We start from the raw sequence: 25,327 nt of genomic DNA on the forward strand, positions 1-25,327 counted from the left end.
TTTTGACCAAATGGATTTTATTTCTGCTACTGAGGTATCAGGTTCAGAGGACAAAGTCTTGCAAGACCCAAAGAGGGGAAAACCTAAAAAAAAACAAAGACAAAGATACACACGCAACAGTTGAGTTCTTCTGGAATAGCACATGAGTTTTTGAAGTTCCTGCTCTAAAGGCACCATTTGAAGCATGAAAAAAATGAGAAGAGAGGCTAGAAAAGTAGGAAAGGGGGGGCAAACAGCTAGGCTTGTCTGCCCACTGGGTCAGGGCTGAGCCAGCAGGTAAAGGGACTCTCACAGGAGACAAACACAGGGGAGGGTTACAATTTGCAGAAATGATGGGGGTTTTCTTCCTCTTTTTTGCATGTCCTAATTCTACTATTTACAAAATGGTTTCTGACTTGGGGAACGCATCGGTGACAGGTGGAGGTGGGGATGGAGCTCACCAGTGTCCCTTTCCAGAAAATGGAACAGGGATAAGGAAAGTTGAGGAAGGGTGGGGTGGAGGAGGGCAAAGGAAGAGTTGGTCTACAAACTGGCAAGGATTGGGGGCTGGAGAGATCCCTTGGGCCCAGTCTCCTTCCTGGACGGACTGCTGCTAAAGTTGAGTCCCAATATCTTGTCCCCTCCCAAACAAAGTCTAATTCATCTTCAAACAATATAAGACTCAAGAGCCTCTCAGCTTGGGGAGGAGGGAAAGTGGAGGAACATCTTTTTCCCCATCTTTCACCCACTCCTGAAACTACCCATCTTCAGAAGGGAAGACAACCTCTAACAAGGAACTCATTCCTGTCTATTATGGCCCCATCTAGCTGGGTTCACAGTCCATTGGACAGCTTGGCACAGTGGTCCACTTGTAAACCCATGCCCATAGCCTGGCAATAACAAAATCACTGACCCAGAGAAATCGTTTTAGGATGAGATTGGAGTGGAGCCTAATGGCTCAGCTTCAGAGGAGGGATGGTCACTGGGACAGCTCATGAGCCAAAGGGGTCTGTAACCAAGAGTTCTAATGTGGAACTGTACGGAATAACCAAAGGCAGTGTGGACAGACTGCTTTCAAATGCCATGAAAGGACAGGGAGAAAACCTTGGATCTGAACTTAGACTGAGGCTTCCAGAAACATCAGGAGGATAGGCTTTGGGTCCCTGAAAATCCTTCCTTCCAAAGGATGTAGGAGAGTTGTTCCCTCCTCTCTTCCCTGGTCTCAAGCTGTTAATTGTTTGGAATGGATGAGCCCTGGGATCCCTTCCAACTCTGAGATTTGGACATTCAGCAGCAGTGACCAGCAGAAGCCCAAAGCCTGGAGATCCCCAAGGGGTGAAGGTGGGCCTTTCAGTCTGCCCCTACAGAGATCACATCCAGTCTGTCCCAGAAGAAAGAGATGGGGGTTACTGGGGTGCCCAGTCTTGAAAATGCCAGCCTTAAACATTATCTGCTACCCAGAGATCGAGGTGACTGTGCTCCCCATACCCAGGGACCTTCAGTCTTCTCATCTTGCTCATTGGTTATAGAATTTAGAGCTTGAAAAAGCCCTTAGAGATTATGAAGGACAATCCCTTCATTTTATACATGAAATAACTGAGTCTCAGGGTTGTTAAGTAACTTGGACAAGGTCACACAGGCAGTAAGGAAGAGGAATAAGGTTTGGCCTCAAGTCTTCTATCTCCAAATTCAGTTTTCTTCAATAGTGTCACTGCTATTTCTGAGAACTCAAACCCTCACCATCTCCTCCTAACTTGGAGAGTCACAAGTCCCTGGCCTTAGCCTGGCCAGGGCCATTGCCCTTAGCTGTCAGGGTCAAGTTTGGTTCCAATCCTAGGGCCAAGGGCTGGTAAGGATGTGAAAACTTTTTGGTCTGGAATCACCGAGCCCAGGCAGGATATCCATTTCCCAGCCTGGGCCAGGATCCGAGCAGTGAAGGTCTGAGGATGGGGAGAGGATCACCCCCTCTAGTAGATGAAAAGGACAAACCAAAAACTAAAATCCCCGAATGTCACCCTGGCCCAAAGAAGTACAAGCAGGCCACCCCACCCCTGCCATTCTCTGCCCATGGATGGATGGGGGCTCCTAGGCCTTCTTGGCTCTCCGGCCCACTTGGTAATAGTAGTAAATGCTGACAAGGATGAAGAGGAGGCGACTGGCAAGAAGGAACAGAGCCCCTGGAGAGAGGTGCCCGTTTTCTGCCAGAGTGGCGGTGGTAACTGAAAGAAACAAAGGGAAGAAGCCCCTGAGGCTTGCGTAGACTCCCACCTCCAGAGCTTCCCGTATACCCACCGTTCTCTCCCATCACATTCCCAGCTGCCACCCCAGGACAGACCCTCATCACCTCTTACCTAGACTAGTATAACCACCTTCTTCTACCTGGTCTCTTGGCCTCAAGCCTCTCTGCTCTGGTTCCTTCCTACACTCAACTGTTAAAGTGATTTCTCCTGAAAGCTCAAGTTTAACCTTGTCATCTCAAGAAGCTCTGGTACCTTCCTCTGGCAATGGCCCTGCCTCTAGAAAAAAGTAATTTGGCTCCTTTACAGGCTTCTTGAAACCCCTTCCCCTATACAAACTGGCCTCCAACCATTCTTTGTACACCGCATTGCCAATGCCATTGCCTTTGTTTGACTTATACCCATTACTTTAGAATTCCTCATTTCTTTTTCTACTAAGTTCCAGTGACATCCCTTATATAAGCCCTTCTGCAACTTCCCTCCCTGCTCAAATTGATCCCTGTAATTTCTATATTTGTCTCTTGGGGTGTGTGTGTGTGTGTGTGTGGTTTTGGTCACATGAGCAGTGAGGTCTTTAAGGGCAGGACCTCTTAAGTTTTGTATATACCATAGGTGCTTAATGAATAATTGTTGATAAATACTAATAGCCAGAATTTATATAGCACTTTATGGTTTATAAATTATATTATCTCATCCAACATGAGAGCTGATCTTGAATGAGATAATACATATATATATATATATATATATATATATATATATATATATGGAAATGATTCCAAAAATGATCTCATTTTGAATGAGTTAAAATTTGTAATGCTACTTATCTTAGACTCAGGAAGGAAAATGAGACATATTTTTTGAGCATGACCAATGACAGTATTTTTATGACGATGTACATTTGTTACAAGGGTTTTGTTTTTATTTATTTTTCTTTTCTAATGGTGGGGAAAGAATTAGGAAAATAGGAGTTGGAAAAACTAAATTTTTCCCAATTAAAAAAAGTTATTTCAATCTCAAAACAATCCATGAGGTAGAAGATATTTCCTTCCTTTTACAGATGAGAAACTTGAGGCTGACAGGAGTTAAGTGTTACATAGGTACTACATATCGGGGGTAAGTTTTAAACTTATGTCTCCCTAATGCCAAATCTAGGGCTTGATTCAATTTGTCATTTAGCTATCTCTAAGAATGAAGAGAAAAGAAGGTCAGTGTTTGTCAGAGGGAAATAAGGGATCATTAGGAAATCAGTCCACAGTGTTGCCAGTGAATTTTGAAGACTGGCTTCAGGATGCCAGCTGCCCAGTCTTGAAAATGCCAGCCTTAGACATTATCTGCTACCCAGAGATCGAGGTGACTGTGCTCCCCATACCCCTACCTCCCTACTCTAAGTCTAACCAAATGAAAATGAAGCTCAACCAAACCAAGACTCTACCAACAATTCCCAACCACCCCCAAAGGAAGAAGCTTAGAGGAGTTGGAAGATATTGGATGTGCCACCTCCATATGTCCTGGGGTTGATTGGCTGACTTGCTATTTGATGAGAAGGACACATCCTATAATCAAGATAGTATGATCTACGCTAGAGAACTTGGATTCAAATCCTCTCTCTGCTACTTACCACCTCTCTGAGCCCCAGTTTTCTCATCTGTCAAATGAGACTGTTAGAGTAAAAGATCTCAGGTCTCACCTCTAGCAACTCACCTAAGAACTGCACCCCAAAATAACAGGCCTCAGTGAGCAGGGTCCAGCGGATAATGACCTTCTCAGCAGTGTAGAGAGCATTCCACATGATGAGAGAGATACCTGAGATGGAAGCAAAGAGCAGGCCATGTGGTGGGTACACCACTGATGCCCCATGGAACAATTTTTCCTTCTCCCCTCCCAATTCAAGGTACAGGCTCTTTTCAGACTCCTCATCCCAAGGTACAAGTTACTTCTGGGGAAGGATTTCTGACAATCAAGGTAGAGATTTAAGTGGGGCTGCTTTGATAGAGGGCTTGCCCTATCTCTACTCTAAGCCAAGAACAAAGTATGTCCCCAAAGGCAGTGTCTCTGGGTAGCTGAGAGCTAGAAGGGACTCCAATAACTATTCCTACCCAGGAATGCTTTGCCCAGGACCTTGCTCTCTGGTGGCACATCTGAGTTTTTTCCTACCCCTGTGATTCTAAACTAGCTCTGTGATCTTATTAAACATGTTTCTTCCTCCCTCTGTGCCTCAATGTCCTCCTCTGAGAGTATGATCCCCAGATTTACCAGTTATGTGGCCTTGAGGAAGTCAATAAATCACTCCAGACCTGATTGTAAAATAAAGGGGTTGGACTCAGTGCTCTCTAAAGTTAATTAAAAAAAATAATTTGTAGAGTACCTTAAGCACTGTATAAATTTCTCTCATTTGGCCCTCACAACAATCTTGGGAAGGAGATACTAGTATTATCCTTATTTTATAGATGGGGAAACTGAGTCTGACAGAGGTCAAGTTGACTGGTTATCTTCTTCACTCTAGGTATAACTCTCTAACCACAGCTTCTCTAGCTCTGAGACAGCTTGGAAGTGGGGTGGTCACAGTGGAAGATCAGGATTCAGAGACTGATTCTGGCACTGGTGATTTACTGCTCTAAAGCAGGTCACTTCACCTTTGTTTCCCCATTTGTAAAATGAAGACCATCCCTACCACACTTACAGAAATGCTGCAAGGTTCAAATTGGGAAGCTTAACGTGTTCTAGGAATGTAAGCTAGGATCATTCAATGATGGGGATGATGATGAAGATGATAACAGTGATGCTGCTACTACTGATACATTTAGGTCTATGCAATGATAGCCTGCCATTCTGGATTTTACCACAGGGGGGCACCATAGGCTCAAGGGAACCACTCAAGGGTCTGTTCACCATATTTAGGGTCTAAAGATGGAAAGGATCTCAAAAACTATTTACTACAGCCCCTTCATTTTACAGATGGGGAAACTGAGTCTTAAAGTGAGGTGGCTTGCCAAAGTCACCCATGGAATAAGATCTGGGGCATTCAAATTCTGAAGCCAATGCTTTTCCCTCCATTGCACCAAGATTTTTTTTGTTCTTCTAGGTCATCCATCTTATGGTTGGGAAATTGAGGCATGACGATGGGTATCTACACAGATGTACTTGCCCAAAGTCTGGAGGAAGCAATTGCAAGGGGCAAGCGTAGGATCATACCAGTCTAGGGCAGTGGCACCTACACTTTTTCTTCTACTATCCAGTCTCCTTTTTGTCTTAGTGAAATCAATGAACCCTTAAGGAAAGGAAATTTTATTAATAAATTTATTTATTTTTCCAACTACATGTAAAGATAATTTTCGACAATCAGTTTTTTGTAAGGTTTTGAGTTTCACATTTTTCTTCCTCCTTCCCCTCTCTCTCTCTCTCCTTGCTAGAGTAATCTATATAGTTAGACATGGGTTAATGCTACCTGTTCTCCTTCTGTCTCAGATTGATCTCCAAGTGTTCCTCCTTTCATGGGTCACAGAAGAAGAAAGAAAAGGAATACTTATAGCTCTATTGAGATTCCTTTCATATATGGATTGGACTAGAGATAGCCCCTGGGGTTCCCTCCAATTCTAAAGTCCTGTGATTCTGAGTTGCCATTCTCACTGAACCACCCCACCAATTTCCTTTCTGGAAAGTCCACCCTCAACCCAGAGACCCACCATATCCCTACTCACTGAGGAGTGCCCCTCCATAAAGTCGTATTGGAGTTTTGCTGTTCACCTCGGCTCCATCAAAGACAGCATCAAATAGCTGGTCAGGAAAGGCCAGGGCCTGAAAAATAGAGGGAGAGAACATTGGGGAAGGGGTAGGCTGGGAGAGCCCACCAACAATATCCCAAAGGTGGGCAGCAATGACTAGCAAGAAGAAGTTATCATAGGATCTTGGATGAGCTGGAAGGTATCACAAGAGCCACCTAAGTCAACTATCTTATTTTATAGATGAGGAAACTGAGGCTCAGATTTGAATGACTTGATAAGACAGAAGCTCATCAGTGAGTTTTGCCAGTACCCCATATTCATCCCCCAGCCAGGCTGTGGATCCCAATGTATGGGTGGGAACTAGGAGATGATGTGTTTTTAGGGGGGGAGAGAGAGAATGCAGCTATTTCCACTTCAGATAACAGAGTATGGAACCCAATGGGGCACACCATGGTTCTTTCTGATCCACCAGGAGCCCTTTTAAGTTTTTTGAGACTAAGAACCAAGTCTATTTATTTATAGACTCAGGTATATCTGATCAATTCATTTTAGAAGTTTATTATAAGAAGGATGAGACAGAGAATTGGACTGCCTTAATGAAGGGTAGGGGACTGAGGGAACCCTCTTAGGTGAACTGGTAGGAAAGCCACGAGAGGCAAAGTTATAGTGGTGGAGGTGGGAAGGAGTAAGATGGTCACAGATTGATCTGTGGTCTTCCTTACCATGATGGCAACCCCAGAGAAAAGCACAGCTGAGACAAACTGCCAGACCCTGGAGAGAAGACAGAGATTATAGTCAGGAATACCCTGCTCCCTCCCACAACCTCTCTAACTGAGAGATAGAAGGAGTACCCTTATCCCCCTCCTCATTCAGCCTCTCTGGCCTATAGGCCTGAAGAGAGTGAAGTCATGGGTATATACAGCTGATGAGAAATAATAATGGAGCGAAGGATCAAAGATCCTTTGACAAGGGAATTACAGGACAGGATCCAGCAATGTCAGATCAGGGAAATCAAACCTGGAACTAGTAGATGTTGGTTGACTGGGGCCTCCTCTTTCTCCTCATTCTTCTTCCCTCCCCCATTCCCTCCCCTTCTCTAATGTTGGGGGGTGAGGTAGGGAGGGGGAGTTTCTACCTCCACTCACCTGAGCCCCAGAGGTTCCCGAACAGCAAACTTGATTTCATTTCCCAACACCTGGCTGATCTGCCATAGAAAAGGAGAAAGTGGGAACTGGAGGTGGGGAGTCACAGGGTCCCTTGAAGCCCATTGAGAATCTCTATTCCTCTAAGAAAGCAACCCTTTCCCTATACCCTTTCCCCAGACTCAGGGACAATCATTAACAATCAAGCATTTCTTAATAGTTTTTCTATTAATTTCCAGGCACTGTGTTAGATTCTGGGTATATACATACAAAAATAAAATAGTCCCTGCCCTCAAGGGATTTACACTCTATTAGGAGCAGCAAATATATACATAGAGATTTGCTGGTGAAGGAGGGATACATTGGGAAATAAAGGAGAGAGAGAAAGAAAGGATAGATGATAGATAGATAGATAGATAGATAGATAGAAAGAGAGACACCATGTCACTGGGGGCAAGGTCCTAGTTGGGGGAAATCAGGAAAGACTTCCTGCAAATGGAACTGTTTGAACTGAGTCTTGAAAGAAATTAGGAATTCCAAGAAGTGGAGATGATTCCAGTTATGGGGATCAACCAGGGCAAAATCACAGAGATGTGAAATGAAGTGAAGGGTGAGAACAGTAAGATGGTCAGTGTGGGATTGTACTTGAAGGGTAGTAATGGGTAGTAAAACTGGAGAGATGGGAAAGATCGAAGCCCAAATGAAAAGGGCTTTTAATGCCAGACAGACACGGTCAGATCTATGCATTAGGAAAATGCTTAGGCAACTGAATGAAAAAATGGATTGAAATAGGGAAAGGTGAGACTATATAGGAGCCTGTAAGGAATAGTTCAGGTGAGGGATGGCTCTCACCACTTATTAACTACAAATGCTGCCTTTCTGCTCAGATCCCTGGTCTCAGGACCTCACTTTTCCTTTCCTGGGTTTTGGTTTCCACGGTTATAAAATCAGAGGTTAACACTAGGCGCCCTTCTTCTAAGGGCCCTTTCAATTAGAAATCTGGAAGTCATATAGTCTGGGAGTGGCCTCATTTTGTTTTAGATTTGACACCCAAGCCATGGAACTGGCTGTCAAGTGACCAAGGTCTTTTGGTCTCCAAGTCCCTCCAAACCTCTAAGTGAGTTAGCCTACCCCTCCCATCCCCAGTCCATTGCTTTCCTACTTATAATACAAACCAGTAAGTTTTCTAGTATGCTCTAGGCTTTATAAAGAGCTTTTACCTATAATAAGCCTGTGGAGAGAAAACTCTTCCTTCCTGCCCAGATCTTTCCTCTCCCATTCTCCATCACAGCATCTCCAGATCCTAGGGATCCAAGAAGAGGAGCCCCCAGGTAGTTCTCTCACCTTTTATTGACAGAGGGGAAATTAAGTTAACACAAACAAGATGAGGCTCCCTTAAGAGAATGAGAGGGGGGGCGGGAATAGAGCCAACTGGCCTATAACTCATTCTAGTACAAAACCTGATCAAACTGAAGAATTAGCTCCCTTCTCTCCTGTTGTGGGTGGCCCACTGAAGTGTTCCTGCAATCTATTTAGAAAACCGTCACATGGAACTGGACTCAGGGCTAGAAAGGAGCTTAGAGATCATCTAAAGCGAGTGCCCCATTTTACCAGTATATTGTTTCCCATTTGATTTGACTCATAAAATGAATCTCCATAGGTCAGGAAGAGTGGGATTTGCTGACAGAGATGAAATGCACACATGTAGTCAAAACCATATTAAAAAGCATCCCTCACTTGAAGTGGCAAGGGACCGTGGGCATTGAATGTACACATAATGTCAGACTTTTCCAGTGTATTGGTTTAGCTTTAATAATCTCTTCTCCTTCCTCTTTTTTCCCTTATTATAAGAGACAACTCTCTGAGAAGGGGTGAAGGAGGGATACATTGGGAAATAAAGGTAATATAAAAACTAAAAAAAAATTTTTTAAAGATTTAAACATCTTGAATCAATTGGACTTGGAAACTCCTTTCTAGGAGTACAGCCTTTGGGTAAATTCTAGGACTGAATGGTTCTATTGTAGCAAAGATAGGAAGATAAAAGAGATGGATAATGCAGGATCCCAAGATCCCAAAAGATCTAAATGAACTAAATCATTGGGCAGAATCCAGTATGATGAAATTCTGTAGGAAAAAAGGTAAAGTCTTATATTTGGGTTCAAAAAAATCAATCCCACAAATACAAGATGGCGGAGACATGTTTAGATAGCAATCTGTTGGGAAAACTGTGTACAGGTTTTAGTGGATACTTAAATAATGATATTTCTTTGAAAGTTCTCTCCAGGGTGGCTAGGTGGCGCAGTGGATAGGGCACCAACCCTGGAGTCAGGAGTACCTGAGTTCAAACCAGACCTCAGACACTTAATAATTGCCTAGCTGTGTGACCTTGGGTAAGTCACTTAACCCTATTGCCTTGCACAAAAACAACCCCCCCCAACAAAAAAACCCAGAAAGTTCTCTCCAAAGAATTGTGGAAATCATACGCTAACCATGACTTCCTAGACAATACAACTTGTTCACCAAATGTGATTTAAATTATTGTTCAGCCATTTTTCAGTCCTGACAACTCTACATGACCCCATTTAGGATTTTCTTGGCATGAGAGTGGCTCGCTATTTCTCCAGCTCATTTTTTAGGGTTTTTTTGCAAGGCAAATGGGGTCAAGTGGCTTGCCCAAGGCCACACAGCTAGGTAATTTTTAAGTGTCTGAGGCTGGATTTGAACTCAGGTCCTCCTGACTCCAGGGCTGGTGCTCTATCCACTGTGCCACCTAGCCACCCCTCTCCAGCTCATTTTATAGATGAATAAACTGAAGCAAACAGTATTAAGTGACTTGTTCAGGGTTATACAGCTAGTAAATAAATGTCTGAGGGCAGATTTGAACTCAGGAAGGTGAGTCTTCCTGACTGCAGGTCTGGCACTTTATTGGTCTATCTGCCCCACATCAGTGCAATGTTAGCTAAAAAGACTAATGATATCTGGGATGCTTTAAAAGATACACATCTATCAAGAATAAGGTCACGGTCCCGCCATACTCTAACCTAGTCAGACCATATCTGAAATTCCATCCTGGGATCTACACTTTAAGGAGATGGTAAGGTAGAAAGCATCCAATATGGTGGAGAACGTTGAGACCATGTCATAGGAAGGTAGGTTAAAGAAACTGGGGATGGTCAATCTAGACTGGAGAAGAGAAGACTCAGTTGTCCCATGATCTCTGTCTTCAAGTCTTTGCAGAGCCACCATGTAGGTAGATTAGACTTGTGGAGTAGAACCAGTTTCACTTGGCGGAAGTTACCAAGAGTCAAGTGTAGCCTTCAAGCTAAGAAAATCTGCCTAACCGTCAGGGCTATCCAGAAGTGGAAGGACCAACCACTGGAGGTGGTGCACTTCCCTTCCTTGGTGGTCTTCAGCTCAGACTGAATGAGCACTTAACACTGAGCATCAGAGTAAGGAATTGCTTTTCTCTTTAGAGAAAGATCAGTGAGTTATCAAGATCCCTTCTACTTTAAAATCCTGTGGGTTTGTGATAAAGAGGAATTACCTCCTTGAATCCCTGCATAAGGAATTTTGAGACTGGCCCTATTCACCCTTCCCCCTCTCTTCCTTTTCCTTTTTCTCCATTTATCCATCTGATGGCTCCAGACAGCCAAGCTTACAAACCCAAGCTCCTCAAAGAAGGCTTCTCACCTTGGAGCGGTGAACTTCCCCATCATCATCCTCTCCTCCCACTCCAAGGATCTTTCGGGTCTTCAGGCGGCTCACGAGGTCCGTCTGGCTGTGCTTTTTCATCAGAGGTGGAGGCTGTTTGGCCACCATCTTGGTCACTGACACCTGCGGACTTGTCTCAGTGGAGCTGAAAAGAGAGGGGTTCCTTCGGTTTAGACCTGCTGAGATAACTCTATCTTCTGTTCCTGGGGCCTGGCATACAACCTGCCGGACTGTTCCCTGCCCGGCTCTAGGACCAGCCCACAGCAAGGAACAATGAGATCATAGGCCATGGGGGCAATGACTCTCATTGACTGACCTCAGGGTCAAACACAACAGGGTTCCCATCCACCCCAACCCTCAGGGGAAGGGCTACAGTGACCAAGGAAGGAGCTAAGGACTTTAAATAGAAGCCAGTCATATTAATAGTTCATATTCATTCTCCTATTACGGTACATCTTCCAAAGCCCTCTTCCCACAGCCACACTATGGGGTGAAGAGAGGAAGCATTATTTGCAAGTAATTTTAATACCATTTCATGGATAAAGAAACAGAGACCCAGTTCTAGAAAGAGATTTGCTCAAGGTCCCACAGCAAGTAAATTGCAGAGTCTGTCAAATCGCAAGTTCCTTGACTCAGAGTCCAAGAATTAGAAAACATTCCAAGGGTCATTTAATTCAATCCCTACCCATGTTCCACGAAATCTTGCCTCTCCAGGGATGGAAGAGAGAGGATCAGAAAGAACTAAGCTTGATAGTTACCTATCATAATCTTGCTCTCACTTGACTGGCTGGTGGGTGTCACCCCAAGATCTAAGCTCCCTCATGCTGGGGCTTTATTAGCCAGGTCCTCCTTCATTCCAAACCCAAAGAGGCAACATGAACAAATCCAACTTAGTCCCCATCTACTCCATTCTACAAATATGTATATGAGCTTTCCATGGACAGACTGAACATTCATGGAAAACCCTAAGGTTAAAAACAAGCAAACAAACGAAGGAACAAACACTTTTCTCCTACCAACTAATGGGTTGGAAATGTTACTGGAAGCATCATTATGCCCATTTTTAGAGGTGAGAAATTTAGAACAAGTGTTATTTCATTTGGCTCACCTCTACTATGCCTCCAAGTCCAATTCTATTTTACACCTTACATGGGGGAGTTGATGCCCTTGTTCATGAAGGGAAACTGAGGCATAGAACAGAGCTATAGAATACAGTGTAGATTGGGACCCAGTTCCCCAAACCTGGTATCATTCCCATCTTTGAAGCCCTTGTTCAGAATGATGCATTCCCCCTCCTTCCTCTCATACCCCTCCTACCTTTTTGTGACCTATCTGAACTCCTGCCCATTCCTTAAGGTTTCAATCAAGCCCCATTCCTCAGTGAAGTTTGTCTTGGCTGCCATGGCTTCACGTGATCTCCCCTTTCTCAACATTCCTTTAGTTTTTCAGTTCTCTTCACAGTCTAGGACTTAGGGACACGGATCTGTCATCCAGAGGAAATTAAGAAGACATCTAGTTGAGCCTTCTCATCTTACAGATGAGGGAACTGAGGCTCAGGGGTTCAAATAATCTATCAACAAACATTTATCAAAGAACCTCTTACTATGTCTCATGCTGGTCATGCAAAGAAAGTCCCAAATGTTGCCTACCCTGAAGGAGCTTCATGTGAGAGTTAACTTGTGAATTGGTGTGGATAAGAGAGATATGAAGTAGATGTGAAGGGAAGGGAAACAGGTTGCGATTAAATGCCTAAAATGTGACAGAAACTTTACAAATACTACCTCAATGGGTCCTCACAATCCTATAATGCAGGGATTATTTTTCATTCCATTTTGCTATTGGTAGAGTTCAAGTTACCCAGTATCGCCCAGCTAGATTTGAACTCAGGTCTTTCTGACTCTGCTCACTGAGCCACTCAGCTGTCATAGAAAGACACATAGACCGGGACTCTAGCAGCAACTTTTTCATAGAGGGGGATGGAATCCTCTCCACTTTCCTAAAAGTGCAGAGCGTTCCTAGGACTAATGCCTCGTTGTCCTCCAGGTGACGGGGACATCGGTTGCATCATTACCCAACCCAAGAACTGAAGAGCTGAACATTTCCCATCCCACCAAAATCTTGTTCAAGTTGGGAGCCCAGGGGGATCGTGCAGGGTTACGGCGTCAGAGGACTTGTTCTACTTGCTACCTATGAGACCTTGGACCAGTAAATCAACCTCTCTGGACCTCAGTTTTCTCATCTGATAAAATAAGGTGGGGGTAGAGTAGATGGTCCCCACAGTTTTTAGCTCTACAAGTCCATGATCTTTATTCATCCAACATGTTTCCCATGTAGAAAAGCAGAATGATTCTGTGGAAAGAGTCCTGGATTGAAAGGTAAAAAAAACCTGGGTCTGAATCTTTGCCTTGGCTGTGTGACCTTAAGCAAGTCACTTAACTTCTCTGGGCTTCAGTTTTCTTGCAGAAAGTGAAGAGGCTGGGTTAGCTGCTTTCTCAGCTCTGAAGTTTCCTGGGTGTCTCTCATGCCCAGGAAACAATGTTTAAGGCGAAATTCTTCCCTGCTCTCCCTCAGTGGAGCACGTGGTCGCACTATTTCAACCAACCCACCCTCATTTTCTCTGTTGGTCTAAATATACACTATAATTAAACCTGCCACCCACTGCTGGTGTTCCCAATGGCAGCTGCCCACGGGGGGGAGGGGGGTGGGAATGGGGGCCGATGATCTAGCAGCACCCATGCTGTCTGGGAAAGCTTTGTGAAATCTCATCCAAGATTCCAGACCTCCTCCTCCTCCTCCTGCATTCTGCAGAAAGCAGCAGGTTCCTTATGCTCAGGCTATGGGGTTTCTTTGACCAGAAATGCCCCAATTAGTCCTACAGACCAATGACCTGTGGGAGAAATGAGGACCTGTAACTATGGGTCTCATAAGAGAGCCCCCAGACAGGAGACTGACCTTGTCAAGCCTCTTCCCCAGCCCTGTCAACAGAGCAAAGCCTCTGGGTCCCCATCCTGTCCAGATGGCAAATCTAGCCATGGGGAGCACGTTCTACACCCAAACAAGCCTTAACACATACAATGATTAACATTCCCCCCCTCCCTCAACAAACACATAGCTGAACCATCACCCTGGTTTACAAAGTCACTATTCCTCTCTGGGCCTCTGTTTGGAAAATAAAAAAAAAATCTAAACTGGATAATCTCGGATATCCCTTTATATTTCTGACATTCCATGTTCTAAGGTCCTTTCCAACCCTGATATTCCATGTTCTAAGTTCCCTTTCGAGCTCTGACATTCCATATATCAAAGTCCCTCCTAATTCTGACATTTTATGTTGTATGGTCCTTCCCAGCTTTTGCATTCTATGTTCTAAGGCCCCCAGTTCTGACATTCTATGGTCTAAGGTCCTTTCCAGCTCAGATATTCTGTTCTCAGGTCCCTTTCTCATTCTGACATTCCATATATCAAGGTCTCTCCTAAGTCTGGCACTTTATGTTGTACAATCCTTCCTAGTTCTTGCTTTCTGTGTTCTAAGGCCCCCAGCTTTGACAGGCTGTGTTCTAAGCTCCTTCCCAACCCCGATATTCTATGTACTAAAATCCCTTTCTAGCTGTGGCATTCCATATAGCAACGTCCCTCCTGACGCCGACATTCTACATTCTAAGATTCTTCCCAGCTCTGTCATTCTGTTTTCTCTCTTCCAGTTCTGACAGTCTATGATGTTCTAGAGTCTCTTCCAATTCTGATAGTCTAGTCTCAGACACTTAATAATTACCTAGCCGTGTGGCCTTGGGCAAGCCACTTAACCCCATTTGCCTTGCAAAAACCTAAAAAAAAAAACCAACCCAATTCTGATAGTCTACATTCTGAGACCTTTCCCAACTCTAAAATTCTATGTTCCAGGTCCCTTCCAGTTCTGACATTCTGCGTTCTAGATTATGAAGTTCCTTCCAGTTCTGATGTTCAAGGTTTTATGTTCCCACCCGTGTCTCACACTCTGGGATTCTGAGATTCTCCTGAATCCCTTGGGGAGGGGGGTGGGGAGGGTCTTTAGCTCAACTTGCCTGGCCCCTTCCCTTGCTTGAGAGAGTCCTTATGTGCCCCGTTCTCCTTGCTGATGCTTCAAGATTCTCTGTGAAAGCAGGAGAGGCCCAGGGGAGCAGACGGCCCTACTCTCTGGAACCATGTTTACACAGTGGGTGGGAGGAGGTGGGCCGCAGATCTCCATCAGCTGGGAGGAGGGGAAAGGGAGGAGAGAAGGAAAAGGGGAAGGAGCAGAGCCATGGAGGTGTGGAGGGAGGGAGGAGCAGCGGAGCTGCCTAGGCTCCCCCGGGGCCTCACGTTCTGCTTTTCAAGAGTCAGAGCACAGGAAGCAGGCAGAGCATCATCTCAGTAGGGGAAGGCAGTCTGGCTGGCAGGTTGGCTGCCGATCGCCTTCCTGCCACCAGCCACAGGTTCTTTCCCTGGAACCATGGAGGAAGGGGTTGGAGCAGAGGGGCTATGTGACCTTCCTCAGACCCTTCCCCCTACCCAAGGGTCACGGAGACTAGAATGCCACAATCTCACGTCCTCCGGGCATCTCTGATCTATGCAGTTGGTGGTTCGGGGGCTACTGCCAGTTTTGGAGACAGACGATCTAAATTCCAATCCTGTTTAAGGAGCTGCTTATGAGCTGTGTGAACCTGGGCAAGTCCCTTCACCCTGTTTTGCCTCAGTTTCCTCGTCTGTAAAATGAAGTAGAGAAGGAAATGGCAAGCCACTCAAGCATCCACCCCAATGGAGTCATGAAGAATCAGATGTGCTGAACAACAAGATAGCTGTCCAAATATTTTTTAAAAAGCAAGTTCGTGGACCTCCACTGAAGAATCCACTGGGTTCCTTCCAACTCTCAGAATTTTTGATCATCTCCATTCTTCTCATTTTATTTTTTTTGGGGGGGGGATGAGACAATGAGGTTGAGACCAAGTAAAGTGACTTGCCCAAGATGGCACAACTAGCACCATTGGAAGGGAAAGTCTAGTGGGACTTGGGAAAGGGGATGACTGTGGGTTGGGGATGAGGGGTTAGAGAGCGTAGCTGAGGCATCCCAGCCCTGCCGCCACAGCTGGTCAAGGGAAATCACCCGGGTGAAGCAGCCACAAAGCTTTCTGTCTCATCCTCCCCTCCCCCTGCCCAGTGAGAAATCCCCTTCCCTTCTGAGTGACACCAGCCTCGTTTCCACAGTAACAGACCAAGTCATATTTCTGCCTCCCTTGCCAGGGAGGGTGAGAGAACACAAAAGCTACATGAGGAAGGAGGAAAGGGAAGCAAAGAAGGGGGGAAAGAGGGAAGAAAGGAGAGGGGGGGATGGTGAAGGAGAAAGGAAGAAAGCTTCCACAGAGCTGCTTTTGCCTGTTTGGCTGTTGTTTTTTTTCTTCTCCACCTTCCAGGGATTCAAAAAAAAGGTAAAAGCTACCTCACAGAAGAGTCAAATTCCTGAAAAGGAACCAGATTTCTTTCCAAAAGACTCTCGATGTTAGAAGCTGGGAGGTATGTTTGTGTGAGGAGCTCTGTTCTCATTCTTCTCATCAAATGTGTTACAGTATGGCACACTGAAGGATGTCACAAATTGATATACTTTCATCTGCAACTCCTCAAATCTCATATTAATCCCAGATCACACAGTGACTAAAACCCAGGACATGTCCTTCACCTGGCGGGTAAACTGGTGTGGTCTAAGTTCCATGACTTAAGACCCCCCCCCCCCCCCACTCAAACCCAAACCCAGCCAGCCAACATTTCCTCTATTCCTTAGGGCTAAAAAGCTTGCTACAGGAGACCCTTGGGATCCCCAACACATCAACATGTTATCATTCTTTTTTTTAGGTTTTTTTTTTTTGCAAGGCAAATGGGATTAAGTGGCTTGCCCAAGGCCACACAGCTAGGTAATTATTAAGTGTCTGAGACCGGATTTGAACCCAGGTCCTCCTGACCCCAGAGCCAGTGCTTTATCCACTGTTCCAACTAGCCACCCCACATTTATCATTCTTTATCATAATGTAAGAGCAGAGCGGTGAGTGGATAGGCTGATGGAGTTGGGCTTCAGAGAGAGACTTGGGTTCAAAGCCATTTCTGATACTTAATAGTTGCGTGATTTGAATAAATCACAACCCCTTTGCGCCTCAGTTTTTTTCCCAGAAATGAAATCTCATAGGGTTTTCTGAGAATGAAATGTTTATGAATTACTATAAAGGTCAGATTAGAGTTATTATTAGCTAGAGATTCAGCATAATATAGTATATTGGATACAGGATTTGGAATCAAGACCCAGACTCAAATTTAGCCTCAGATGGACATGTCTCTCAACTGCTCTCTGCCTTGGTTTTATCATCTATAAAATGAAAAGATGTGACTCAGTGGCCTCTAGGCTCTCATGAAGTGGTACATATAGTAATAATAACGATTGATTCCATGCCCATCATCTCACTCACTTCTCACCTTGATGAGGATAGCTCTATTTGACAGATAAGGAAACCAAGTCTCAGTGCTTTACCTAAGGAGAATTTAAGTCAGGATTTTTACTGATGACTCCAAGTAATCTTTAATTAACTCTGCCTCTCATAGTTATCAAGGAACCATTTAAACCTAAGGTTCTTCCCATGTAACCAAGATGGTAGCCTTGGAACTATAAAACCTCTCTTTTATGGAGAAAAACATCAAATAACTCTGTAATTGCTTTCTGTGTGTAAATCCTGTCTCTCCCAAGACTGCAAACTCCTAGAGGTCAGGTTCCAATACTTACACCTAGAATAACCAAATCACTTTTTTAGAACTAGAAGGGACTTTGGAGACCATTTACTCCATCATTTTAAAGATGAAGAAGGAGAACATTCCAGTAATGAAGGGCAACCACTGAACAGTGAATGGACCTGGGCAATAGAGAGTCTTATGACTCTCCAGAGTAAGGAAAGTAAGGAATCCAGTCTTACCAGATCAGAGAGTTTAGGGACAGGAAATAAAAATAAGACTAGAAAGGTAGTAAGGGTCTAGGTAGCAAGGGACTTTGAGTGTCCCTTGACAGTGGATTCTTTTTCCAACCCTAGAGGTAAAAAGGGAGTCACTGGAGCTTTTTGAGTAGAGGTGGGAGAACTGAAGCTCATTTTGGCAGCTTTCTCTTCTCTAGAACTCAGTTTCCTTGGCAAAATACTAAAGTGAAGAACAATTGTGACTTCTCCCTCATAGGGCTGCCATGAGGCTCCAAAAAGTACATGCATGTAAAGCGGTTTGCACTGGAAAGCAGGTGATGTCTCCTGCCCCTCCTCCAACCCAAGACCCAGTTTCCATGGGTCTGTGTTTAGGGGCAGTCAAGGCTAAATTTCTGTAAACAGAACTTTCCCTGCCCTTCCCCCTTCCCTAGGCCACCAAGGTCCCTGCCCTTGGTTCTGAAGCAAAGACACAAGATAAACAATTCTTGTCTGAAATGGAAAGGGCCAGAAGCCAGAAGAAAAGAGGCACTGAATTCCTTACAGAGCCCTGGAACTTGTCCATAAAATGGGAGGGAACAGTCAGGGGGTGGGGAACCCCTTTTCCTCCACTCCAAGAATTCTTAACCTAGAATCTGTGAATTTTAAAAATAATTCTATTTTAATCATTGTTTCAGTATGATTTCCTTTGTACTGCTTTGAATTGTATTTGTTGATTTAAAACATGATTATGAGAAGGGTCTACAGTTTTGCCACAGTGCCAAAGGGTCCAAGACACAAAATAGTGTATTAACCTCAGATTGAGTCTAATCATGCTTACCTGGAGCTGATCTATCCTAGGTAGCTGGTACTGGGGAGATGGAGCTGGACCCAGGGCCAGGAGATCTGAGTTCAAATCCAGTCTCCTACACTGGCTAGTTGTATGACCATAGATAAGTCATTTAACCTGTTTCCATTTCTTCATATATAAAATGGAAATTCCAGAGCTGTCATGAGGATGAAAAGAGACAGTGTTTTTTGTAAAGTTCTTTGCAGACCTCAAAGTGCTGTAAAAACTATTATCCATCTTCTTTTGGAAAATACTCTCTAAGAAAAATAGGTATCCTTTTTAGAAGACAAACTGACTGACTTAAATGTCAGCTCTGTCTGTTCCCTTTCTCCCTATCTTTCAATGGAGCCAAAAAGAGGAAAAAAGCAAAGGGTTTGAATGTTAGCCTTTCTGGGTCTCTAGTTTATCAGCAAAATAAATGGGTTGAACAAGATGGTCTCTTGAGTCCCTTCCAGTTATAAATCTGTGATACTGAGATGTCAAACAGAGGGAGGGTCATGAATTAGAAGGGTATTGTGGAGGGAGGTATTGGTAATGACTTGGTCATTGGGTTCAAATCCCACCTCTGGGATTTGACCTCAGACAAATTACCTAATGTTTATAGACCTCAGTCTTCTCCTATGTAAGAGGAAGGGTCTTGATTCAGACTAGAGAACCTCTGAGGTCCCCTGTCAACACTATGATCCAAGGGGAGCTGGCTCAAGAGTCAGGTCTCAGGGCGGCTAGGTGGCACAGTGGATAGAGCACCCACCCTGGAGTCAGGAGTACCTGAATTCAAATCCAGCCTCAGACACTTCATTACCTAGCTGTGTGGCCTTGGGCAAGCCACTTAACTGGATTGCCTTGCAAAAACCTAAAAAGAAAAAAGAGTCAGGTCTGGATTGAAATTCTACCTCTGTCTCTTCCTATGTAACTCTGCATAATCATTTCTTCTATCTGGGACACAGATTCCTCATCTATAAAATGAAGAGATTGAACTAGTTGGTCTGTGATGTTCTTTTTAACTTTAGATTGAGAATGCTCTGGTCTGGGAAAAGGCCAGAGTGAGTGAGAGATACCTGTTTAGAAGAGACATTTGCTAGCCCCATGACCCTGGGTACATCACTCCTCAGATCTCCAGTTCCTTGACCTAAATGAGGGGGTTGAATTAGCTCAAGACTTTTTAACTTAGTATGTACTAAGGCTCCCTTAGACAATCAGTCTGAAGAAGCTTAGAGCCTCCTTCTCAGACTAAGGGTTTTGAATGCATAAAATAGCATAATGATGGAAACCAATTAAACTGAAAATAGTTATAAAAAGTGTTTTTAAGTTCACAGACACCAGAAAAGTTTATATTAAGCACAAGATTCCTCTCACTTCAAAATATATAGCTTCACTATTCTATGGATAAGGAAAGAGAGAGACAGACAGACAGACACAGACTCATAGAGAGAGCAAAGAGACACAGAGAGATGAAGAAGAAGATGAAGAAGAAAGAGGAGGAGAGGGAGGAGAAGAGGAGAGGAGAGACAGAGACAGAGAGACAGAGAACTTAAACAGATAGCCCTTTTCATGAGACTATTAGGGAATGGGTTAGCCGAGACCATTTCAGGAGAGGCTACCATCCCTTGCAAAACACATTGACTCCCCCCAACCTCCTTTCAGAGTAAAGAGAAAGCATCTGATTGAGAATTCTTCTTGCATTTCAGTAATCTCCCAACCAACAAACCAAGTTCCGGCATCAGACCATTCCAGTTTTGAACCCCTAGAGGGCAGCTGCTGCCATCCCAGTGGAGCTGCCTTATTTTAGGGAAAGAATTTCCAAGTTCATCTCTCTCCTGGGACTGTGAGGGGAGAGGAAAAATGTGAAGAGAAGCATCGAGGAGAGACTTAGGACCTTTAGACAATAAGCAAGAAACAAAGACAGATAGACAGACAGATGTTTGTCCTGCATTCTTGAAGACCATGACAGGTGATGCCATGACGACAAGCACATGAATTGGATCTGAGTGAGGGGGAGGCTCAGCTAAGTCACCAGCTTCACTTTCTCTTCCAGAACTGTCTGGATCCAGTGACCAGATATGAATCAGGATGACTGGAGATGGTTCTGGATCATGGCAATCACAGTTAAATGACTTGTCCAGGGTCATACAGTGTCAAGTGTCTGAGGTCAGAATCAGACTCCTGTCCTCCTGACTCCAAGGCCAGTGCTCTATCCACTGCCCTGCCTAGCTGGACAGACAGGGAGATAGACAGACAGACAGATAGATGATAGATAGATAGATAGATAGATAGATAGATAGACAGATAGATAGATAGATGATAGATGGATGGATGGATGGATGGATGGATGGATGGATGGATGGATGGATGGATAATTAGATAAGCAGGCACAGGGGTAGAGAGAGAAATGAAGGGACTGGTGGGGAGGACAGAGTGAACCTATACTGACTTTCAACAATGTGGACTGATGAAGAAATAGAAGCCCAGCCAGGGAAGTGTTGTCCCAGATTGCACAGACAAGATGTTAGCAGAGTCAAATTCAAACTCAAGGTTTTAGATTCCAAATACAGCAGCTGCCCTTTCTTCAGCAAGTTTTGGCTTTCCACAGAGTTTTTCTGCAGACCATCATTTCTGAATTCTCATTGCTGAACTGATAACCCAAGTCCCCCTTTAGTCAGGCCGATCTGTTTCCTTGCCTCAGTTTCCCCATTTTACATGGTTGATCATGAAATCTATTTACTTGGAGGAATGTTGCTACTTCATAGGACAGGTAACCAACTAAAAGCCAGAGTAGATCTAAGTCATTATGGGGAGCTGGGGGTAAATTTTCACAAATTTGCCTCTGGACCTTGAGACAACATGGTGGAACAGGAAGTCAGGAAAACAAGGAATTACATCTCAACACAGGCAGATTCTTGGTCTTGGGGGCACTAACTACCAAGTTTTCAAGCTTTCTGAACCATTGTTCCCAAACTGGGAAAGAAAGTGCCAGGGTTCTAAAGTTAGGCTCCTTCCAGGCTCAAGTTAGGTGATACAGACAAAGAGAAACCTTTCCTGATTTGCCCTAAGGCTAATGGCCTCTCCTCTCGGATATCCTTTGTATTTCTCTTTCCAAGTCTGTTTTCCTTAGTAAAATGTGAACTCCCTGAGGGAGGGAATGGGTTTGTTTTGTTTTTTGAAGAGGATGGGGTTCTCTGTATCTCCAGAGTCTAGCTTTGCCTTTAGTAAGTCTTAGTAAATTTTGAATTGGATTGGTTGGATTGGATTGAGGCAAGAAGGAGGGAAGAGAGGGAAGGTGCCTCTTTTCTGGCTCATAAGTCTTCCACACTTACTTCATGAAAGTCTGAGAGTTTCCTGGGCATGCTCCTCCTGGCCAGAAGTTGGTTCAGTCACAGTTAGTCAGTCAATAAACATTTATTAAGAGTTACTTTTTTGCCACACTACTATTACCCTGTAGCAGTCATTTCTCTGGTCCCTAAATAAGGGAACTGATAGTCTCTACCAGGAACCTTGTCAGGTTCTTTACCTGATGTCCATGGACATTTTACATACATAAATTGTAAATATATCTTCATCTATGTATGTATGTAGACATGTGTATCCACACATGTATATGCCTATATATGTAAATAGGCTTATATATATAAATTCTTATAGAATTAGTTTCCTTTGAAATCCTAGAGAAATTATTTTATGCATTTGAAAATATTATTCTGAAGGGGGTCCATAGGCTTCCCCAGAATCCCCAGAGTTCATGCGACAACAAAGGAGCCCCCCCCCACCTATAAGGGGTGTCATAAGGACACTCCTCTGAGTCAAGAAGTGGAAAAGGGCCAAGTTCGTGGTCTCACAATTTGAGCTGCTATCATCTGAGGAATTCTTCCTCTTCCTCCACCTCAACCCCCGCCCCCAACTTCTTGGATGAAGTGAATTGGGAGAGGTGGGAAGTCCCACCTCGATGATGGAGTGAATTGGAGAGGTGGGAAGTCCTACCTTGATGATGGAGTGAATTGGGGGAGATGAGAAGTCCCACCTCGATGATGAAATGAATTGGGGGAGGTGAGAAGTCCCACCTCGATGATGGAGTGAATTGGGAGAGGTGGGAAGTCCCACCTTGATGATAGAGTGAATTGGGAGAGGTGAGAAGTCCTACCTCGATGATGGAATGAATTGGGGGAGGTGAGAAGTCCCACCTCGATGATGGAGTGAATTGGGAGGGGTGGGAAGTTCCACCTTGATGATGGAGTGAATTGGGAGAGGTGGGAAGTCCTACCTTGATGATGGAGTGAATTGGGAGAGGTGGGAAGTTCCACCTTGATGATGGAATGAATTGGGGGAGGTGAGAAGTCCCACCCCGATGATGGAGTGAATTGGGAGAGATGGGAAGTTCCACCTTGATGATGGAGTGAATTGGGAGAGGTGGGAAGTCCCACCTTGATGATGGAGTGAATTGGGGGAGGTGGGAAGTCCCACCTCGATGATGGAGTGAATTGGGAGAGGTGGGAAGTTCCACCTTGATGATGGAGTGAATTGGGAGAGTTGGGAAGTCCCACCTTGATGATGGAGTGAATTGGGGGAGGTGGGAACTCCCACCTTGGTGATGGTCCCCTCATTTTGAGTCAGAGGGGAGAGATTCCCGCACTTTGGGCTGTTTGCTTCCTCAGGACCCCCATGGAAGGAAAGCGAAGCCTGCAGGTGGCCAGGGGAAATGAGAAAAGTTTCCTTTGGGAAAGTAGAAGGTGGCTCTGGAGCCGTGGGCCCGGGCTTGGGGGCTATGGCCAGAGACCTGCGATGGCCAAGTCGGAATGCTTCCAGGTCTCTTCTCTTCTCCCTCTCCGCCTCTCCCTCCCAGTTCCCTGGCGCACACACCAATGCGCCTCCCTCTCCTGGTTATTCCCGTCAACCCAAAAGCTGCCTGCGCAACTCCTCCAAGGCTACCACCGGCAGAGGGATTCCCGGGTCTCCGGGAAGGTGTAGACCACAGGAGCCAGCAGCTGAAGCAAGGCCGAGCCGCCTCCCCAAAGTGCCCCCTCCCGCCGGACGCCGGGCCCCCCGGGCCGGGGTTGCCGCGCGCCTCTCTCTGCTGCCAGCCCCGGGACCCACCAGACCGTCGGCTCGGCGGCCCCAGATCTCGGGGCTTCAGGCCCGCAGCCTGCCTGCTGGGTGCAGTGGTCCCAGCAGCCCAGGGCTCCTGGCTCTCCCACCCCTCCAAGCCGGGGCACTTACCGCAGAACCCCGGGCCGGCCAGGCTCCGGGGGGCTCACCGGATCCCAAGCTGGGTCGGGTCTCCTTGGGCCATCTGGACCATCTTCCTGCATCCCGGAGCTGCCCACCCCCCGTATCAGCGGCCCAGGGCTGTGTGCCTCTAGGCTTCGGAGAAGTCTATGGGCAGCAGAGACTCCCTAGGCTAGCCCCTTCCTACACCAGTCTGAGCTCCTGGCAAGCCCGGGAGGAAGGAAGGAAGGAATGAAGGGAGGGAGGGAGCTGGCCCAACCTCAGAACTTCTTTCTCAGCAACATTTGAGCTCCCCAAGCAGAGCTGAGGCGAGCTGAGAGCGCTTCTGGTCCAGCCCCTTTGTAGACAGAGAAGGATGCTCAGGTGGGGGGGGGGGGGGCAAATTGGCCTGGAGTCCTAGCTGGGCGGAGGCAGATCCCTAGATCCCATCCCTGACTTCATCGCAGAGGGACCTTGGAGCTTTTCTTGTCCAGCCCCGTCAGTGGATGGATGGGGAAACTGAGGTTCAGAGTAAAGGAGGAGGGAGGGAGGACAGAGAGTGACAGACAGGAGACTAGAGATAGATTGGAAATACTGGAGTGACTCAAGCAGAGAGACAAAGAGATAGAGTGGTACAGAGGACAGGCAGTCTAACCCCCTCGTTTGAAGGATGGGGAAACTGAGGTTCAGAGGAAAAAGAGGAGAGAGCACAGAGAGAGACTGACAGAGGGAGACTAGAGATTGATTAGAAAAGGAGTGACTCAAGCAGAGAGACAACGAGATAGAGTGATACAGAGGAGAGAGAGAGAGAGAGAGAGAGAGAGAGAGAGAGAGAGAGAGACTTGCTTACAAAGACAAAACAAGAGACAAGAGACAGGGAGAGCCAGAGAAAGAGAAACGGGGGAGGCACAAAGGGAGCGAACCCCAAAGAGTGTGCTACAGGCAGAGAAAGAGACTCAACAAGAAACGATTGACGGAGATTTTGAAGAGACTGAGCCCCTTAGATTTGCAGGGGGGAGGGAAGAAGGTCCCAGCTGTCAGCTCACACCCCCATCCCCCCCCATCCCTCAGCAGCAAGAGGCAGAGAGCGGAGAAGCCCGCAGAGGCGCAGTCGAACCCCCAGATCCCCTCCGGGCCCCCCTCCCGGGGCGCCGGGTACTTTCCGCAGGAGTTTCTGCCGCCCGCAGACAGCTCCGAGTCCTGAGGAGCAGCTGCACAGGCGGAGGCGGAGGAAGAGGAGGCGGGGATGGGATGGGGGCAGTCAGTGGCCAGCTGGGGAGGGAGGAGAAGCGGCGGGCAGAGCGGCGCCTTACCCCGCTAGGGCATGGTCGTCGTCGGGACCGAGCAGAGGCTGCATGGGGCTGCCGGGGGGCACGGCGGGGCCGCACCGGGAGGATGGGCACAGGCTCGGATGGGCACCGCGCGGGGCTGCCTCACATGGCGGGGCTGGCTCCGGGGCCAGGGCCGGGACCGGAGGAGCCGGCCCAGGAGAAACTGCTGTCTGAGCGCAGCGCCCTGTGTGACGGAGCTAAGCCACCAGCCAGCGGCC

At 46.0% G+C, this 25,327-nt stretch overlaps 1 protein-coding gene across 3 annotated transcripts; it reads right to left on the minus strand.

Moving 5' to 3' along the window:
* On the minus strand, positions 1–25,232 carry TP53I11 (tumor protein p53 inducible protein 11). Of its 3 annotated transcripts, none has more exons than XM_074230515.1 (7): positions 25,092–25,232; positions 10,774–10,939; positions 7,087–7,145; positions 6,664–6,712; positions 5,918–6,014; positions 3,921–4,022; positions 1–2,198 (listed from the first exon to the last, which is right to left on the minus strand). In XM_074230515.1, exons 1-7 carry the CDS (start codon positions 25,133–25,135, stop codon positions 2,065–2,067), a joined length of 651 nt encoding a protein of 216 aa, XP_074086616.1. In that variant the 5' UTR covers positions 25,136–25,232; the 3' UTR covers positions 1–2,064. The 3 variants fall into 3 exon arrangements, with proteins under 3 accessions (XP_074086616.1, XP_074086615.1, XP_074086617.1); XM_074230514.1 differs by lacking the exon at positions 25,092–25,232 and adding an exon at positions 23,791–24,111; XM_074230516.1 differs by lacking the exons at positions 10,774–10,939; positions 25,092–25,232 and having other exon boundaries at positions 5,995–6,014; positions 7,087–7,126.
* Positions 25,233–25,327: the final 95 nt, after the last annotated feature.

This window comes from Macrotis lagotis, chromosome 3 (assembly GCF_037893015.1).
Source record: "Macrotis lagotis isolate mMagLag1 chromosome 3, bilby.v1.9.chrom.fasta, whole genome shotgun sequence".
In the NCBI taxonomy this organism is placed as follows: Eukaryota; Metazoa; Chordata; class Mammalia; order Peramelemorphia; family Peramelidae; genus Macrotis; species Macrotis lagotis.

Excerpts from the sequence above, each read along its gene's own strand:
- TP53I11 (XM_074230514.1), bottom strand. The coding sequence starts at position 23,882 with ATGCAGGAAGATGGTCCAGATGGCCCAAGGAGACCCGACCCAGCTTGG. Across the intron at positions 10,940-23,790 it reads GGCCGGCCCGGGGTTCTGCG|CTCCACTGAGACAAGTCCGC; the intron begins GTAAGTGCCCCG and ends CTCTCTTTTCAG. Across the intron at positions 6,015-6,663 it reads TCTCTGGGGTTGCCATCATG|GCCCTGGCCTTTCCTGACCA; the intron begins GTAAGGAAGACC and ends TCTATTTTTCAG.